Source organism: Macadamia integrifolia, chromosome 4 (genome assembly GCF_013358625.1).
Source record: "Macadamia integrifolia cultivar HAES 741 chromosome 4, SCU_Mint_v3, whole genome shotgun sequence".
Taxonomy (NCBI): Eukaryota; Viridiplantae; Streptophyta; class Magnoliopsida; order Proteales; family Proteaceae; genus Macadamia; species Macadamia integrifolia.
The window spans coordinates 640,574-661,086 of record NC_056560.1 but is presented as its reverse complement, the minus strand read 5'-3'; the positions used below and the strand labels follow the sequence as shown (position 1 = coordinate 661,086).

The following is a 20,513-nucleotide window of genomic DNA, read 5'->3' as shown; positions in this document are numbered from 1 at the left end:
TTGATATTGCATCATATTGTTTTTGTATTAATTTGGCTTTCCTATTATGTTTAATGATCACACCACAACCACCACCTATGCCAAAATTTTGGGTATTGAATGACATTTTGTAAATTTGTATAAGTTCCATACACATAAATTAATATGCGCTTAATAAACGCATTTCTATTTCTTTTCTAACCCAAAAAGAGAAATTACTACACATTATCAAAAAAAGTTTATTTTTGCCCAGAAACAGAAATACAAAAAGTCATTTCTATCCAGAAATTTAGCCCAGAAAGAGAATGGTCATCATCATGCAGGCCCCAGATAATATCCCAATATCCGATGAACTCCCGGATTCTGATATGATATTAGTCTTTAAACTTCCATCGGATATCAGATTCGGTATGCCATTCAGTAAACGGAATCGGAATCAGATTCGGATAGTAGTGAACCCGAGCCGAATCTGATCCGTTTACATCCCTAATTTCCTTGGGTCCCCTAGTTGCCTTGACAACTAGGAAGGCCTTTCTTAAACTGGCCAACTACAAATACTCTACAGCATAGGTCACACATTCCTAATTGCTGTAAGGAAATAATTAGTGTAGAACTAAGAATTTATTTTCTTTGGATTGGTTTGTAATTCTAACCAATATTGGATACTAATATTAAAAAGGGTATTGAAGCACTGAAAAGATACGGGTTTTTTTTTTTTTTTTTTTGCGGGGGGGGGTGGGTGTAAATAGAAAGCTACAGCTTGCATCAAGCAGAAGTGAGCATTCATCAATTAGGATGATAACTTTTAGCATGCAGGTTCAAAAAAGAACCATGCAAAGCACTGGTGCACTAAGACAAGAACCCAAATGATGCCCTGTACATCATGCACATATTACAAAAATCCCTGCCTCACATCTCTCTCGAGAAGGGATGAGGGGATCCATAACATATAAACACACAAAGATTTCAAAAGGATAATTATATTCTTCACATCAACTCAGCAAACCCTTAACCTATGGTTAGGGTTACATCAGTGTTTGAAGGAATGTTCAAGTTTGATCCAGGAAGTCATTTCAAATGAATAGAAGCCTTGAATCAGCTGATCCTGTTACACCAATGGGTCATGATTGACACATATCAGATCATCCAGTCTTGTCAATGGACAGGGGAAATCCATCCCAAACCAGATAGATCAACTGAGATTAATCCTTGAAACCATGCACATGTACACGCATGTATATAAAGCAAAACTAAAATGTTTAAGATCAATGATCATGGTACAGAACAAAGTTATAGAATTACCTCATCAAGATCTAAGCCAATCTGAGAAGTATCACCATCACCAAACCTCTCTGAATCAAAAAGAAAACATGCAAAATGTGAATTTTATCCAGGTTCTCGGAACAACAATGTATAACCCACCAAATCTCAAGCATGCCTTTCACCCAAAAAAAGATTCTCAAGCATGCCATACCAAGGTAACTACTAACCATCCAATCCAAACTGTGAAGTGGAATAGACCACACCATCCATGGTATCTTGAAGTGTAATCTGCTCCCTCGTACTAACATGATGGTCGACATAGTTACTGCATGTATTAAGGACACAGATAAGCAATGTTGATTACAAAAAATAATAATAAATTACTAAATAAAAAAGGGAAGGATATCCTCCTGTGACCACATAACACAGTGCATGCCCCTATTCCTATAGTCTGACCAAAAGAAAGTTAGCTAGAGGTAAGAACCATAATTAATGGGGTTCCTCTTTGGAGATCATATATAAACTAACCTGACCAAATGATGGCAACCATTAAATCTATAGCATTCATTGAAAATTTAAGGAATCAGACAAATAGTCCCACAATGTAGGCTCAAAGTTTTTCAAAAACACTCCAAACTGGCAGTCAAACCAGAAAAAACAGAACTCCCTTCTTTTTTTGGTTCACAGCTTTCCCCTTTTCTGGTTTTCCCTCTAAAAACCACTGAAAAAAAAAGAACAGCCTTTTTCCAGTTTGACCCTGATCAGGTTTTAGGAACCATGTGCCAAATTATAACCATAACAATGAGTTATTTTATATAGAAGTAGTTTCTAGATGAGACCCTTAAATGGTGGATTCTGCAAACACTGGATTCCATTACCGTATAATACAAAGACCATCATACCAAAAGAGCAGATTAAAAATTTTAGAACCAACCCCTGAAAAAGTGCAGTGTCTGGCAACTCGAAATCATCAAGATCAAAAGTCTCTGGCAAGGTAATAGAGTGATAAGGCGCAGTAGATTCATCCGGTGGCAGATCGACCACAGTGGAACGAAAAGCTTGCTTTACCTTAAGCAAAGCCTCACTGCAATCATGGAAAAGATAATTCACCTTTCGGGAATATATCCTCACCACCCCAAGTAGAAGATGGCTAGACAACCGAAGAGCAATTGGTACTTCAGGGAAAAGAATTGAGTCTGCAACAGATTGGCATTCAATTAAAAGTCAGAGAAGTCAGTAAGGAATAATTCATTGCAAAGCAAAGGAGAAATAACACTGAGGCACTGTTTTGGCTCTCCATGCGGTATTAGTCTCATTTTGCTAGCTTTTGCTTTCCCCCCACCCACCTTATCCCCCACCCCCTTTCCCTTTGTATATTCTTTCCCCCTGTTTTAATGCATTATTTATTCATCCAAAAAAAAATGAAGGTAAGTAAAACAACCTAAAAAAAGGGAAAGTTATCAAATCATTACCAAGATTAATTTTCTAACTCAACAGCATACTAAATACGGTAACTAAATTTTAGCATGTAGTTGAAAATTGTTCAGCCATAGTTAGGATGAAAAATAAAGTAAATTTGGTCACCATATCTAGTATGTTGCTGAGTTAGTTACAAAATTATTAATGGCAATAATTGCAAAATTTTCCATTTTGTTTTCATCCTCATTTTACTTCACTTCACTTTACTTCAAACTAAATGGGGCCTAAATGAACCTCAGTGTAAATCAAAAACAATTATAACAAACTAGGATCAGAGAAAAGAACAGTTGTGCAAGCAAACAAAAGTTCTCTGGGTGCTTGTTCGACAAGAGATGAAACAAAGATTCTTGTCTTGGTTTTTAACTTCGTCAAAAGAAATTCTTCCCACAGTTTCAAAATTCTCACCAAAACATGAGATCATGAACTTTTCATGCAACAAATCAGCTTTTAATTCTTTGTCAACCAAACACCTATGAGAAAATTCCACTTTGCACAACTTCTCTTTATTTTCTTTTCGTTCATCCTCTTGCCAAACAAGTATAGCCTAAATTTTAAATAAGAAGCATCAGTACATCTTATCTATCTAACATGGACATTATCAATCATTTTCAAGCCACTCATTTAGAATTTATTATTTTCAACCTTTCCTGTCTTGGTAAACCTTCCATTTCAGCGCCAAGCTGTAACATTATTTTCCACTTCATGGCATAATATTTTCGTTTCAATAGATAAGTATATACTATTTATATTAACTTTAATCGATTATTGCATCATTTGGCACTGCAAAAGGAGTTCCACTACTATATTATGACTCAGTTCCACTAGAGGTAAGATATCAAGGATGTGGTGGGAAACAATTAGTAGCCAGCAGTGGATTGGCCGATCCAATCGTGATCAACTGTCTCTGATCCAAAATCCAACCCAATCTGCCAGTCTCTTATTAGGAGAGAATTGCATAAAGCCAAACATCAAGAATAGTCCATAGATTTGATCAACCCTATCAGCCCATATAATTATTACTCCATTTCCAAATTTATACCATCCTTCACACAGATTCTATGAAAGAGTCTCCAAGTCTAAAGGTCTTTAGTAACAGGCTCAAGCCAAAGAAACACAAAAGTAGGCCAAGTATGCATACAACAGCAGCAGCAACTTAGCCTTTTTCCCAACTAAATGGGGTCGGCTACATGGATCCACATAAAAGGAAACATAAGGAAAGAAAAAAATAAAAAGAAGAGGAAAGAAAAATAAAACAACAAAGAAGCACCATAGGAACATCCCACCTACAATTGGTCGGCAGCATGGATCTTTTCCCTCCAAACAGCTCCATTTGAGGTCATACTAGAGTCAAGACCTAGCACCTACATGTTTTTTTCTTACAACATCCTCTATTGTCATTTTAGGCCTAACCCTACCTCTTTTTGACCCTTCCATCTAGATTTGGCCACTCCTCCTCAGTAGGGCATCCCTAGGTCTCCGTTGGACATGTCCCTACTACCTTAAACGACATTCTCTAAGCTTGTCTTGAATCGGGGCTACTCCCAGATCATCTCTGACCTGGTCACTCTTTATTCTATTTCTCCTAATTTTTCCCCACATCCATCTCAACATCCTCATCTCTACTAAGCTTAGTTTATCTATATTACGCTTCTTGACTCTCCAACGTTCCACCCCATACATCAAAGCAGGTCTTACCACAATCCTGTAAAATTTTCCTTTAAGCTTTAGAGGAATACATCAATCACACAATATCCCAGGTGCCTCTCTCCACTTCATCAATCCTTTTTTTTTTTTATAGATATATAATTCATTATCAAAGAGGAAAAAAGAATACAACAGCTCCCAAAGAGGAGAGAGAAAAGCAAAGGACAACCCCTCAAGAGACAAGAGAGGGAATCTGAAGCAAAGAGGGGCAGAGGCCCCAAGACAAAATGGTATGACTATTCCTAGGAGAGGCAATACAAGTGGAAGAAACACCAGAAATCTTTCCTTTGACATCAAAGAAGATGGATTCCCTAATCTGCCTAAGAGGGCGAGATTTGGAAGTCCATTTTACTAAGGTTACGCTCCATCCAAATCTGGTTAATGGTAGCACAGAAGGCAAGCTTGCCTATAGAATCATAGACAGAAGAGCCAGCAAAGCCATATCGATCAAAATCCATTCCCTCTGAAAAGGGAGAATCCTTCTGCTTCTAGGCCAACACTTTGCAAGGACACCTTTCCAGATAGAGGCAAAGTGGGGGCAATCGAAGAGCAAGTGGTTGATATCTTCAAGCTCTATTCCACAAAGACCACACAAGGGAGAGACTATGATCTAACGATGGATGAGGAATGACTACATGAAAGATAGCTGGCAAGGGCTCGCCAGACAATGAGGTTATAACAGGGATGTGATGCTTGAACCAAATAACCTAGTGCCAGGGAGAGAAGTTCCCCCTAGTCCTAACATAATCCCAAGCCACTTTGGAGTTAAAGAGGCCTAATGAGGTAGGAGCCCAAAGAGTATAATCCACTCTTCTTGTTGAGGGTTGATAATGGGAGGCAGGGAGTTCTAAACAATGTGAGCTGGGGAGAGTCCGTGGCAGGAGGAGACCAAGAACCTAGGGACATGATATGCCGTGGAATGCTTGGAAAGCCCCATACTAGAAATGGCTCTGGCACTTATAGCATGAAAAAGAATTCCCAAAGGATGCCAATGATCAAGCAAAAGAGAGGTGGAGGTGCCATCAACAATCTAGGTAGAGATGGCCCCAATAACAGTTGTCCTAAGGGACAAGATCTTGCACCAAAACACAAGAAGCATTAGATAAAGTTGTCATTGTCCAAATGGAGTCTAAGCGAAGAAGTCCCGAGTAAACCCAATCAACTCAGATACTTTTCTTCTTGTGACCAGCTTCCAGATCATCTTAGTAATACCAGCAGTTTTAACTGTTAGGGATATGCCCACACTCCTATAGTTGGTTTTGATGATAACAAACATATGAAGGTAGTTCATAATTTTCCTTCAAGTATTGTTTTATAGAGACTTCATATCAAAGATCAAATTTGATGAATGAAAGGAAGAAATGAAGATTGAAGTCATCAAATGAGGAGTATCAATAAGTTGGTATCAATACTTGAAGAAGGTATCAGAAGAATCCAAGCTTCAAAATATTAAGACATAAAGCTTAAAGACATGGAATTGCAAATAAGAAGAAAAGAAGATGAAGTGCCAAAGAGTGGAAGGTTCAAGTGAAGAAGAAGACCACTAGGATAGAGTGGTCATTTTTAATGTAATTTGTAACTTCCACATATATATGCACTCACCACATGCATGTGCATTGCATCATACTAGAATGACCATAGAGCATACCTTGACCAAGTATGGAGAGTCTCTAAGTGGGGAGGAACATATTAGGAAAAATGTGCTCTAGTGAAATTCTATGAAAACCAGATTAACCTAACTCAAGGGCATTTTGGGTAATCTTAAAGTCGGTATCAGAAGATGAAACCTTCATAGAAGTTGTAGGAAATTGAGTCGCGATTCCAACACAACTGATCTCAGGTCAATCCGAGGTCGGACTGAAAAGTTATGGTCAAAACACTGACGATTGGTCAGTATAACAGCATTCTGTCCAAACAGTCTGTCATGTTGGCGGTCGACCGGATGAAAGCCTCGGTAGACCGGAACTGTCCGAGACCATAGACGGTTGACCGGTAAAAAGTCCCGGTCGACCGGTGACTGCCTGGAAGTGCCCCAACGGCTATATATTGCTTCAACGACTATATTTTGCCTCAACGGCTATATTTTGCCTCAACGGCTCTTGGCGGTCGACCGGCTACCGATGGCAGTCGACCAGTGGACCCAGAATATGACCATTTAAGCGAGATTTACTGCCTAAAATGATCTCCTAAGATCACCTATAAATACCTCTAATGCTACTCATTAATTAACAATTAATCTCAACTTTAGAGAAGCATTATTTGAGCATTAGAAGTGAGAACTGGTCTACACCATCTCTTGAGTTCAAGTTCTTTATTTTACATTCAAGAGGAACTCAAGACCATCTACAAGTCTTCATCTACATCTTGGCATTTACATTACAAGCATCAAGAAGACTTCAAAAGGTGCATTCATTCTATCATCATTGCATATTTCATTTGCACCACACCGGAGGTAATTCTCTTTTATTCCTCTTCTCCATTTTCTATTTTACATTAAGTCTAGACTGTACTTAGGCTTGTGTAAGGACTCTCTCATCCTTAAGAGATTGTAAGGATCCTCTTATCCTTAAAAGAGTGTAAGGTGCCTCTCTACCTTAAAGGAGATTGTAAGGTGCCTCTCTACCTGCAAAGGAGATTGTAAAAGTGCCTCTCTGCCTATAAAGGGGATTTGTAAGGATACTCTTATCCGTGAAAAAGATTGTAAAGGTTTTCTTCCTTACCTACCGTACTGAAAGGGAGAACTAGTGGAATACCTTACAAGAGGATTCTTGTAGGAAGTGGACTAGACTCGGATTGAGTCGAACCACTATAAATCTTGTGTTATGTGATTGTGCCTATTTTATTTATTTAGCATTGTTTTTAACTTGCAATCACACTTGGGACATATACATCGAAAATAGTTAATTTCCACTAGTATAACCTATTCACCCCTCTCTAGGTTATTTCATTAACATCCTTGATACATCTTAGACCAAGACCACCCTCAAATTTTAGGAGGCATATGGCTGCCCAACTTAAAGGACGAAGAAAATTGGAGGAGTCAGAACCTTTCCAAAGAAAACTAGTCATAAGGGACTCAAGACTAGAGATGCTAGAAGAAGAAAGCCCCATAAATTACAAACCAATAAATATAAGAGCCTTGGAAAACTAATCTTATGAGCTCCTGATGGAGGGCCTATAGCCTATAAAGGAAGGGAAGAAATCCTTGAGAGACCTCAGAGTTGTAGGGGAGAAAAGAAAAATCACACAAAGGGGCAGGAAGGTCACCTGACCAATTAAAACCACCAAGGTTGCAACTAAATATTCAATTCAATTCAACATTGTTATACCCATCGGTTACATGCCTTTATATAATAAACTGAAATTAAAACTTGACTGATTAAAATCTAATGCTAAATTAGCAACTCCTAATTACTTCCTGAATTCTAACTAATGAAATTAGAAACAGAATAAAGCTCAAATTGGTAACTCCCTAATTAACTAACAACTACCCCAAAATAAAAGATTATATACTTTCCCAAATAAAATAATTCATTTTTTCCTAAATAAAGTAAATCCTAAAATATTCTATTGATCCCAAAAATCAAATTGGATCTGATTCGTCTCGGTCGAGATTGCCTGAAAGGTCAACCCGGTTCAGCATCAATTCTGCATTAACTTCCCTGATGTTGAGAAAAACTCATCCATAAGTTTTAAAAAATGATAACAATCAAAACTCACAAGCGGGGGTGAATTGCTGCTCATAGTCTGCATCGCAAACAAAATCCAAGATGTGTAGCTATGGAGGTGCCTTAAGTCCGGAAAATCATAGGAAAGAACGAACTCATGATGGTCAACAAATGGCATGGCATTGATGTCCTCCATCACTGGCTCCACGATTTTCTCACTTTTCGTTATCAGCACATATTCCACAATAGGACGGTCTTCCACTTGTGTTGATGCATCTGCTTGTCTTGAGGTTGTACTAGAGGTATCAATTTCTTTGACCCAACCATTCTATGGAGATTAAATGTTTTATACATGTGGCAAGCCTGGAGGGTGCACATATTGTTGTCACGATCAAGGATGCCATCTCGTTGTTCCAACCAGCCTCAACCCAATTTAATGATGCGCTGAGGAAAGTCAAACACTTCACAAAAAGCACCATCACAATAATAAGAAATAGAAAATTCAAAGAAGGCATCATCCTCTGACTCAAAAATGATCTGATTGGTCTTTGACAACATATCCACCACAGATCGTGAGACAAAATTGTCCTATTGTCTCTCATCAATCAATAAACAAGCAGGTTTTCCATTGGGCAAGCGCACTCGAAATTTGAACACAAAGGAATCCACAACCAATCTTGTGTCGAAATTACTATGGCCCTCACAAAAATTAGACACCCAACTCTAAAATCAAGTGGGTGGAAGAACTGTAAATATGGAGAATCTAATTTTTTTCTTCAAGGATGGCAGCATTGTAAATAACTGAAGTCCAATTGTAACTCACAAGTATACCACATGTGGGAAGGGGTAGACTTGGAAGCAAAATAAAAAATAGGAACAAAAGGAAATAAAAGAGAAATAGAGGGGGCAAAGTGGAAAAATCAAACAGATTAAAGAGAGTAAGATAGAAAGAGTTCTCGGGGGTGGGGTTTGGATCACCGACAGAAGGCAAGGGATTCTCTTCTTGGAGACAAGAAACCAACAAGGGTCTTCTGCTATGTCGAAGGAAACCGAAGCCAGGACCTTTGAGGCCAGCAGTTCTTTGAAGCTACTGTGAGGAAAAAGTGGAAGAAGACTAGCAGCAGCGAGTCGGTTTTGACCAAGGAGGGCGGCTCATGATGGAACCTTGGCGTAGGGACGTCCTCTGTTCTTCCTCACTCTTATTTTTTTTTTCTTTTTGATTCTACCTTTCGATCTCTCTTCTCTCTTTCTTCTTCTTCTTCTTCTGTTCTTTCTTCTCTCTCTACTATGCTGATTTTTTTTTGCTGCTGCCAGAACCCTAGAGGGAAGGGGTTCGACTGAAACAAAAAAGAGGCGGTGGGAAAAAAAAGTGGAGGGGTTTGCTGGTTTATAAATTAAAGGGAATTTAGGATTTCCAACGTCTCTGTTTGGTTTTTTTTTTTTTTCTGTTGATGGGCCTGTAGAGGAAGGAAAGAAATCCCTGAGAGAACTCAAAGTTGCAGGGGAGAAGAGAAGAATCACAAAAAGGGGCGGGAGGATCAGTTACTACGAGAGTAGAAGGGGGTTGCGTTTTAGTAGAGTAGAAGGGATTTTTTTTTTTTCACGGTAAAAATCAGAGCAGATAATGGGAAGGGAAGAAACAAGGAAAAAGAACGAAGGAGATGAATCCTTAGGCTCTGATACCACTTGATGGAGGGCTGTAGAAGAAGGAAAGAAATCCCTGAGAGAACTCAAAATTGCAGGGGAGAAAAGAAGAATCACACAAAGAGGGAGGAAGGTCAGTTAACCCATTAAAACCACCAAGGTTTCAACAAAATATTCAATTCAATTCAATTCAACGTTGATATACCCATCAGTTAGATGTCTTTATATAATAAACTGAAATTAAAACTTGCCTAATTAAAATCTAAAGCTAAATTAGCAACTATTAATTACTTCCTAAATTCTAACTAATGAAATTAGAAGTAAAATAAAACTCAAATTGGTAACTCCCTAATTGACTAACAACTACCCCAAAATAAAAGATTACATATTTTCCAAATAAAATAATTCATTATTTCCTAAATAAAGTAGATCCTAAAATATTCTATTGATCCCAAAAATCAAATCGGATCCAGTTCGTCTTGGTTGAGATTGCCTAAAGGGTCAACCCAGTTCAGCCTCAATTCTGCATCAGCTCCAACCTGCCAGCATAAGAAAGAAGCATGCCTTTCCATAACTAAAGCCATTTTCTGATATTGTCAAGCATGGGTATACAGTGATGAGCAAAGAGTTTGCCTGGAATCAAAGGAAGCCCTAAATATTTGACTGGGAGATGGTCGAGGGAGAATTCAGTCTTGTCAAGGAAAGCAGCTTTGTCAGAGATAAAAACCCCTACAAGATAATGGATTCCCTCGGGTTGATACAAAGCCCATAAATGGCTTCAAAGCGTTGCAAGAAAATCATAATAGACTTCAGGGAAACAATGTTGGCCTTGGAGAAGATCATAAAATCATCAACAAAAGCAAGGTGAGAAAGCTTAAGAGCCTTACATTAGGAATGGGCAATAGAGGGCAGCCTTGCCAAATACTAACCGAACAAGAGAAGTACCCAGCCAGACTCCAATTGATCAAAACCGAAAAACAAGGGGAGGAGATGCACTGAGAGATCCAGCCAGGCCTCCGTTAAAGATGACCATACCAAAATAGGGTGAAAAAGGGAGTTCACAAGGTGAGGTGAGAGAGAGGGTCGCACGAAAGAGAGAGACTCGCGGTAGGGAGAGAGGACAAAAGTGGCTCGTAGGAAGAAGAAATAACAAGAGAGAGGTGTGATGGAGGTGGAGAGATGAGAGACGATAGAGGATTTTGGGTTTTGGGGAAGAAGAACTCACCTGCTCTGATACCATACTGATTTGGGGAGTTGTGACTTATGTCAATTGACTCTAACCCTCATTTATTTATAATAGCAGGGTTATGAGTACAAATACAAGTACGCCCCTAAGGACAAATCTACTCTTACACCCACATTATAACACAGACAAATCCGTAGACATCCATCGTCAGAACTGCGACATCACCCTTCAACATGGCATGAACAAGATATGCTGCTGAGTGATTCCTTTTGGGCAGGCTGTCAAGAGAAACTATTCCCATATTTGACTGAAATAACATATTCCTGTATTTCTTTTATTCTTCTTTTCTTAGTTTAGTAAAATATACCAAAGGTCCAAAACCACCGTTGTGTCTCAAAAGTCCATTTTGTATTCTGCAGCTGCCTTCCCTACAGACCTCATCACTGATAATTTCCCTGGCTTCTTTTGGAGTTTTACCCATTGTTTCAAACTTTGGAGCAAATATGAGACGATAGCAGTGTGCAAAGGCAACATTCCATTCTGAATGAAAATGTAAAATTACCGACTAGAAAATCTCTTGAGTTAAAGTAAATGTGCCCAGCCAAAGAGAAACAAAAATACAGATGAAAATCAAATTTAATTTAGATTTGTTAAGATATCCAGATGACGCACTAAAAATACACACCAAAAACAATTCTACAGAGTTACCTAAGAAAATAAATTTTGGAAGAACAAAATTAAAGTCAATCCAACTTAATTCTCAATTTTGATTTCCAGGACCTCTGAAGATAATATTAGAGTAAATTTGAGTCCGACTTACCTCTCCGGTTTCTAAAGAAACTATCCGGCCTAGTTTAATCAAATGAAAGTAGAGTCGGTTTCCATCATTTCCCCTTTTATGAATATAATGTAAATGTTGAAATAGGGAGTACAAAGTGCAATTGATGGGTTCACAAACTTCTCAAATCTTGGTAGTGGAATAAAACACAAATTCAGAAAAGCCAAAGCATTAAATTACAAAGGATACTAACCCACAGAGACGCCAATATCAGTATCAGCCACCTGATTCTTCCGAAGCTTCCTTTCCAAATGTGCCGCAATCCATATGGTTCCAAGTGGCCCCTTCTTGGCCAATATAAACTGCGAATAAAACATCTTCCCTGACACCTCACTGAAACCCTAGAAACCAACCCATCCACCACTTCAAAAAAACCCAAATTCAAACCACCAACCTTCTCCCGCCAAAATGTCAAGAACCAAGGCTTGAAAAATCCGGCATCAAACACCAAACCCTTGCAGATCCCCAGCTCCCGTTACATCATCTTCCCAAGTTCCCTCCAAAAAAGTTCAAAAGTGTAACAGTGTAACCTCGAAAAGACTCCAAATTCAGTGTTTCTGTTGACATGGAAAGTTCAAATACTGGAGCTCTGGTGCTTCAACAGAACCGTTGACGAGCTCCCGAAGTTGTCGTCCACAGCAAACCCTAATATTCCTTAAGAAGCCGTGAAATTCCAAATAGTCCAGAAACAGAGGAGCTCGAATTTGTGTTGTAGCGATGGAGATAGGGTTTCGAAGAAACTGTACCGAGTTAGGAATTAAGATCAGTGAATCTCGAGAGCGAGGATGAAATGCAAAGTGACCTGCTTTTTTTCACTTCGCTTGCTGAAATTAGATTCTTAATATTTTATAGCATAAACAGAAGAAGGAAAACTTGAAAATCAGGGAATTTGAATTTTCCGATTTGTCAATTTTTTGCGCGTTAACTTTTCTTTTTTCTTTTTCTTTTATCGGGTAGAATTTGCGCGTCAACTAAGGCTGCGTTTGTTTTAGGTGAAAATGGATGTGAGACTTAAATAAGTGAACCGCCACGTGTGGTGAGATGTGGTATAACAATAGGAAAATGAAAGAAAGACAGTCGTGTATATCCACCCGTGTGTGCGTTTAGTTGATCCGTAAGAGGAAAAGAATGATGAGGGAGAGTTTGTGGAATCAGGGTACTGTTTGATAACGTTTCTGCTGTTTCTGTGTCTAAAAATAGTAGAAATAGTTTTTCATGTTTTTTGAAATAAAAATGGATTTTTTGGAAACAAAAACGGATTTTTTTGGGCCCATTTGATAACGTTTCTACCGTTTCTATTTCAAGAAACGGCAGAAACATAAATTTCCTTTTCTAGAAACAGAAACGGAATTGAAGGTATTTGATAAGTCATGTTTCTGGAAGTCGATAATAACCAGTGAAAAATGGCCATGAGTCGTTTCCAGAAACGGTGAAACAAATAAATATTTTCTCCTGAGTCGTTTCTTGAACCATAAATAGGTAGAAATTTCTATTTCTATTTCTGAAAACAAATGAAACGAAACAGTTTTATCAAACGCTTTTTGTTCCATTTCTGCCATTTCTGGACACATAAACGGCAAAAATGCGTTTCTTGAAACGTTATCAAATGAGCCCCAGGTGTTCGCCACTCATAGGACACCACGTGGACTAAGTGGCACGAGGCAGGTCAATCGGTCAGAGTAAGGATTTACATTCTCGATCAATTACTGATATCTAGGTCGGATATACTGCAATCGGCCTATATTCACATTTGGACCAATTGTCAAGCGGCTACGCTTGCATATGATGGGTGACGCACGTGAACAGCTGAGCCATATCCAAACTACAATTAGGGGTCGATGTTAGTTATCAATTTTTGCAACTCTACATCAGTAATCTAACCTTCAATGATCTTTCTCACTAGGCTAAGTTGCTCCACCAATGCCAATATTGACAAGGTGACACCTTCAACTAATAGTTCCAAATCCAACTTCTTGGCCTCTTCAATCAGATGCTCATTGGTGGTCAATGAAGCAAGAGTCAATGTCTATGATTTTCTACTAAGTGCATCGGCTACTACGTTAGCCTTTCCTGGATGGTAGTGGATTGTATTATCATTATCCTTCATCATTTCTAACCAATGTATCTGTCTCATGTTGAGCTCTTTCTGGGTGAAGAAGTACTTAAGGCTTTAACGATCACTGTATATATCTCATTCTTTTCACCATACAAGTCGTGTCGTTAGATCTTCAAGGCAAAAATCACGGCTTTCAATTCCAAATTATGCGTAGGGTAGTTCTTCTCATAATCAATCATTCAACTGTCGGGTTGCATATGTAATGACTTTCCCATCCTGCATTAGCACACAACCCAAACCCAATTCGGATGCTTCACTATACATAATCATACCACATTGTATTGGTTGGAATAGTCAGAAATGGAGTTGATACCAATCTCTATCCTAGCTCTCTAAAACTCTTCTCACATGTATCGGACCACTCAAATTTTACAACCTTCCGTACAAATCGAGTCATCGGCACCGCAATCGGGAGAAGTTCTCAATAAACCTTCTATACTATATGGAAGTCCCAGAAAACTATGGATGTTTGCCACACTCTTGGGAGTGTCTCACTCTATAACTACTTTCACTTTTCCTAGGTCAACTTCTATACTCTTATCTAAGATAATGTGGCCTAGGAATGCCACTTGAGAAATCTAGAACTCATATTTGTTGAACTTAGCGTAGAGTTTCTTCTCTCTCAAACATTGCAATATCAATCTTAGGAGGATAACATATTCCTCTGCACTTTAGAATATACCAAGATGTTATCAATGAACACAACCACAAACGTGTCCAAAACATCCTGGATACCCGGTTCATCAAGTCCATAAATACAATCGTTGCATTGGTTAATCCAAAAGACATCACCAAGAACTTGTAGCGTCCATACCGAGATCTAAAAGTTGTCTTGTTGACATCACTACCCTTGATCTTGAGCTGATAGTAGCCTGATCTAAGGTCAATCTTGAAAAATATTTAAGCACTCTGCAACTAATCAAACATATCATCAATCCTTGGAAAAGGATATCAGTTCTGATGGTTAGCTTGTTAAGCTCTCGATAATAAATACACAACCTCATACTTCTGTCCTTCTTCTTAATGAATAGTGTTGGTGCTCCCCAGGGGACACACTATGTCTAATGAATCCTCTCTTCAAAAGATCATGTAGTTGTACTTGTAGTTCCTTTAACTCTGTGGGGGCCATGTGGTATGGGGCTTCTGACACAAGTGTCGACCCTGGGAGTAAGTCTATCACAAGCTTTGTCTCTCGGTCAAGTGGTAATCTTGTCAAATCATCCAAAAATACATCAAAAAAATCCCTTACCGCATCTAACTCGGTCAATGGTTTGACCTTTATCTCAGTATCCGTCACATATGCTAAATAGCCCCAAAACCCCTGATCTAATAGCTTCTTCATCTGGAGAGATGATATAATGATCCTCTTGTGTTCCTTGGGTTTATCTCCCACAAAGGTGAACTCTTCTTAATCACGAGGTCTAAAGACAATAATTTCCTCTGCACATAGCACACTGGCTCTGTAAGCGGACAACTAGTCCATCCCTAGAATCACCTCAAAGTCGGTCATATCTAACTCGATCAAGTGTGCAATCAGGTCATGTCCACTAACAAAAATTGGACAATGTTCATATATTGAATTCAGATCCACTGCACTTCCTATGGGTGTACTAACTGCTAAACATTGAGTTAAGCTCTTAGGTGGAATCCCCATCTTGCTAGCGAATACTGGCGATACAAATGAATGAGATGCTCCAGAGTCAAACAATATATGTGTAGCTTTCACCACACCTGGAGCAGCCTCTATGTCTTTTGTAGCATAGCAAGCACACGTCCCTGGGGCCTATTGCACTGTGTGACTGCACCGATCGACTAGCTGAGTAAGTCTTTTGTGGTCTAAGTGTATAGTACATCATCTGGTCAACGATGAGGACATGTCCTAGCCAACTGTCCTGGTTGATCACAATGAAAGCATCGAGGATTTGACCCCACTGTTTGAGATACACCACTGGATCGAGAAGTCTGACTTACCTCTAGCCTTCTGAACTGAACCGGAGCTAGCTGAGATATGGCCCGCTAGAAACCTTACCGGTTCTCTTTGAATCTATTGAACCCATTGGTTTCTTTCCCATACCTTGTTGCATAGTAAAATTATCTCGATGTTGATCCTCAATAGACTTAGCCAATTGCACGACTTTAGCGTAAGTCTGCAATTTAAGTCCAACAATTGCAAAACCAATGCTAGGCCTAAGCCCCTTCAAACTTCTTGGCCATAGCCTTGTCGTTCCTAATGTGCTCGGGTGCAAATTAAGATAGCTCATTGTACCTCTGTTGGTACTCCAACATTGATCTAGATCCCTGCACCAATGTTGAGATTTCAATCTCTCTCCTGTCTCTAAAGCTTTCGGGGAAGTAGTTCCTGAAGAATGTCTCCTTAAATCCTCCCAGGTAGGAATGGAATTTGTAGCATTTAGAATTGGTTGAGTGGACATCCACCAAGTCTCGGCCTCATTTTGAAGCTGATAGCTTGCACACAATATTTTTTTACTAATGGTGCAACCCATCACTGTGAAAACTTTTTCCATGCCCCAGATCCATCTTACCGGGAGAAGCTAATCATGGCCTGCATTAGAGAAATATGGAAGCCGGAACCTTTGGAATTTCTCCATCATTTTTGTAAGGTTTGTCCACATGTTTACCTATTCTTGTGGCCTTTAAGGTGTGGGCGAGGTAGCTAGGCCAACATGTATTGGAACTGGCATAGGTGGAGTGGGAGGTGTAGGAGGTGCATTCCTGGTGTCTATAGTAGCTTGGATCTGGGTATCAATCCCAGCCATAAATTGTGCATGTTTCTATTCCATTCCTGCACCATATTGCCCATTATTGCGGCAACATCTTGTACAGTAAGGACTGGTGGAGCATTGAGTGCATTAAGTGGCTTGCCTCTACCTCAACTAAGAGAACCGGGAGGCGATGGATTTGAGTTTGATCGGGTGTTCCAACATGACATAATTCCTATTTAGGAATTTCCATTAGCCAACACAAATACACAAATAGCATGTTATATAATTGAGCATGCACAGGGGAGGGCCCACATGAGAGCATTAGACATGGCAGCATATAAAAAAATTTAATTTTTTTACAAAAATTCCCACTGAATTTAGGGTTGTTGTTTCCTGTGGCAAAACAGAGGCCAATCTGGGCTCAATTTCTCATCGGAAATAAGTCACCGGATGGACCTGGTTGTTTCTAGTGGGTTATTTCCGGTGACACCTAGAATATGATAAAAAGGATCCGTGGCTCATTATTTCACACCAAAAATCTATTTATATTGTGAAGAAAAGAAGGAAATAGCCAAGGGAAGGTTCCCCAACCATTAGCCATCATTTTCAAGCATCTAGGCGTCCGATCTTCTCCTTACACGTGACCACAATAAATTTTTCTTCCATCCCAACCTAATTTTTTTTTTAAATTTTTCTGAACTTTTCACTATCTGACGTTTTGATCTCCCAAACCCTAGATTCTTGCCTTCTCGTGGCAATGTCAGCATGCCGAACCTCTACCCGTCATACAACTGTGAACCAATAGTCGGCTTTCCAGACGAAAGAGATGTATGACCACTAATGGTTCTGGTCAGTGGTTGAACAAGCTCATTGGGTGCTTTTGAGGATAAGAACGCTGATCTTTGCAAGTATGTCTGCGTGAGGAATTTTTGTCGATTCCGTATCCCTCAGAGGTTTGACGCAATAGGATGGTATCGATCCTGAAGCTGGAGAAGTTTTACTGTCCCAGACTCATGAGGTACTTCTTCTCCAATCTCATATGCTAGAACTGTTGGACAGAGAACATGCGCATCACTTCAAGGGTGAAGGGGATTGACATCTCCTTCAATATAGTGGAGTTGACCAATTTTTTGAGGGTGTCCAATACCGGAGAGCCAACCTATTATCCTCCTAGGACAACCTCTACTGATTTCCAGAACCTTGATGTTGAGGCTGAGATGAACAGGATGCTGACTAGGGATGAGTTTGGTGGCATCGCTCTACCAACTTCCTTGTTACTCCCAAGGTCATTAGCAGGATAGTGCAGCAAAACATCCTTCCTACTGGTGTTCACTAAGATGAGTCTCCATCCTACAAGCTAATGTGACCTATTGTGTCTATGTGGGGAATCAACTCAACCTTCCCTACATCATTATGTGCAATATGGTGACTAAGGTTGAGGATCATCGGGCTGGAATCTTTGCTATGGAAAGCTGCTAACCTCGGCGTTCTACCACTTCAGGGTGAATACGAGGGGAAGGAGGCTCTAGGGGTTGATGTGATTGACTTCAATAGGGAGCCCCTAAGGAAAATGACTATCAACCTTAATGAGGCAACTGATGATGAGGAGGGTGAGGATGTGGGGTTAGACAAGCAGCCTATGCATGTGGAGGGGAACCTCGAGGGTGGAATTGGTCAGGATGAAGCTTTCCCACATGCTCCTGGGAACTTCCCACCACCACCACTGAGTACGATGGGGCATATGTGGCCTCTTCTTCTAGGGGACCACAAGAGTATGGATGGAGTGACGGTTGATCATTTGGATGCTACGAACAACATTCTCAGGAGAATGGATAACGCTTTGAGAGTGTGGATCAAAAGTATTATATCATGGATGGTCGGGTCATATCCCTGGATTAGCAACTGCAGGACATTACAACCTTCATCAAGGTATCTCTGACACAGTCAGCAACACAAGACCAACCCCCAGCATCATGTCAAGAGTAGTAGCCTTAGAGTGCTCGTCTAGTCCTAGGATTTCCCGCGTTCTTGCTTTCCTACACATCATGCTTTACTCTCTACATATGATGTTCTAGGTTTATTTCCGCACTTTTCTTTCTTGTTTCTACTTTACTTCTGTTCTAAACTTTTTATGGAATTAGTTTAGGATTTCCTGCTTTTAATAATTTATTTTTTGAGAAAAATGAATGTAAAAGTTTATGTTTTCAAATTCTTTATCAATGAAATGACTTTTACACCTATGCATGTCTCCTAATTGTGCACTATTACTTGTAGATTGTTTTAAGATTTTTAATTTAATCCTAATCCCCAATATCCTAAGGTTCATGTAGATTGCGAGTTGAGGCAGAGCATCACGATCTGATACCAAGTTGTCACACTGCGCTCCCAACACTGGGATACCATTGTGTGAATAAGACGCTTATTAGTCTTATGCCTCTACCAGGATCTCTAATACCAATACCTTAACCATCACAATCACACAATACCGAACCAACTAAACGAACACATAGAATCAGAGTATAATATACCAGAATAATAAAATCAAGTTGGGGAGAACAACTAATGTTAATATATTACATAACAAAAGTTTATTCTTGTCATAGTTGTCAAAACTTACATATAATAACCTAAAAAGTATCGAAAAATACGGTATCAGGATGACAGCAGACCATCAGTCGGCTCACAGTGTTGCACACGCACAGGTATCACAAGCACAGTATGGATCATGCTCCTTTGCTTCTGGTGTCCACCAGTCGCCACCATACTCGGACACAAAGGAAGAAGTGTCACTGCCCAATAGCATTACAACTCCTGCATCATCATCTAAAAAGCAACACACATGCGGTGTGATCTCTAACTAGCTCAGTGAGGGATGAGGTTCATGCAAGTATATATACATAGTCCATGACATGATAATGATGCAATCCATTTAATATTAAATCACCTAACATACAACTAAGTAGAGTATATGCTACTACGATGCATTAGATTGTATCCCTGGTCCCAGAACTCGCACATTAGTCACCCAATGATACAAACCCCAGTCATGATTAGGAGCCTTCCGATCTCAGAAAGCGACCATCGGTCACCCAGCAAACCCCTGATAATCCCCTCCTAGAAGTCACGGCATCAGAATTACCATCACACATGCTGAACAAGTTTTTGCTTCCGACAACAAACACATTGTACCATGGAAGTGGCATTCTAGAAGTGTTCATCGAATATACCACAGTTGGGTTATCCAACACCTTGCCTCTTGTTGGCAAGGGATCGTAGCATAGGGAATGTGACCTAACCACAATAAGCTATATGCCTTGCATAAAGATATAGGTAGTATAGAATATAATACCAAATCAACATCAATCACATCATATCCATGTCCAAGCCTATCTAGCATATAAGTAGTTAAGTATGGGATATGCAATACTGAAATTACTATCGGCCACAAAGTGCACCCATATCTAAGTGTAGCCATGGAATACACAATACTAGAATTACATCGGCCACAAAATTCATTCACAACTATAAATTACTCTAATGCGCACCCAATGCATTATGCAATCATCCAAATGGCGATCAGGGTACCGAAACCACCTCGGCCACACTGGATCTCGTCACACAATTCACAACATATATACGGTTCCAATAAATCACGTGTTATATAGTTCAAATATATTTTAGCATGTTATACAATTCATATAAATCATACAAGCAGTTGAAAATATCTACTCATGATTGTTATGGCATACACACAATTCTATAATGTTAAAATGCTCTAAAAATAAATTCAAACCACCACTCACCTCGTCTATAGACTAGGCGGGTGCAATTCCCAAGTTGCAAACACAATGTCAAACCCCGCTAAGCCGTACTGTTATGTGATTGTCTCTATCCTAGGTACAAGGGTAAAGGG

At 39.5% G+C, this 20,513-nt stretch overlaps 1 protein-coding gene across 5 annotated transcripts in view; it reads right to left on the bottom strand.

Moving 5' to 3' along the window:
* LOC122077370 (sister chromatid cohesion 1 protein 4-like) overlaps positions 1-12,616 on the bottom strand; it is a 68,494-nt gene extending 55,878 nt beyond the window's left edge. The window contains exons 1-4 of one of the 5 annotated variants that reach the window (XM_042643303.1): positions 11,955-12,616; positions 2,177-2,438; positions 1,470-1,567; positions 1,282-1,331 (exon numbers count right to left, since the gene is read on the bottom strand). In XM_042643303.1, coding sequence (XP_042499237.1) covers positions 1,282-1,331; positions 1,470-1,567; positions 2,177-2,438; positions 11,955-12,078 — 534 coding nt within the window. In that variant the 5' untranslated portion in view covers positions 12,079-12,616. The remainder of the gene's footprint in view (positions 1-1,281; positions 1,332-1,469; positions 1,568-2,176; positions 2,439-11,954) is intronic. The other 4 variants (XM_042643304.1, XM_042643302.1, XM_042643305.1 and 1 more) reach the window with 4 other exon arrangements.
* Positions 12,617-20,513: the final 7,897 nt, after the last annotated feature.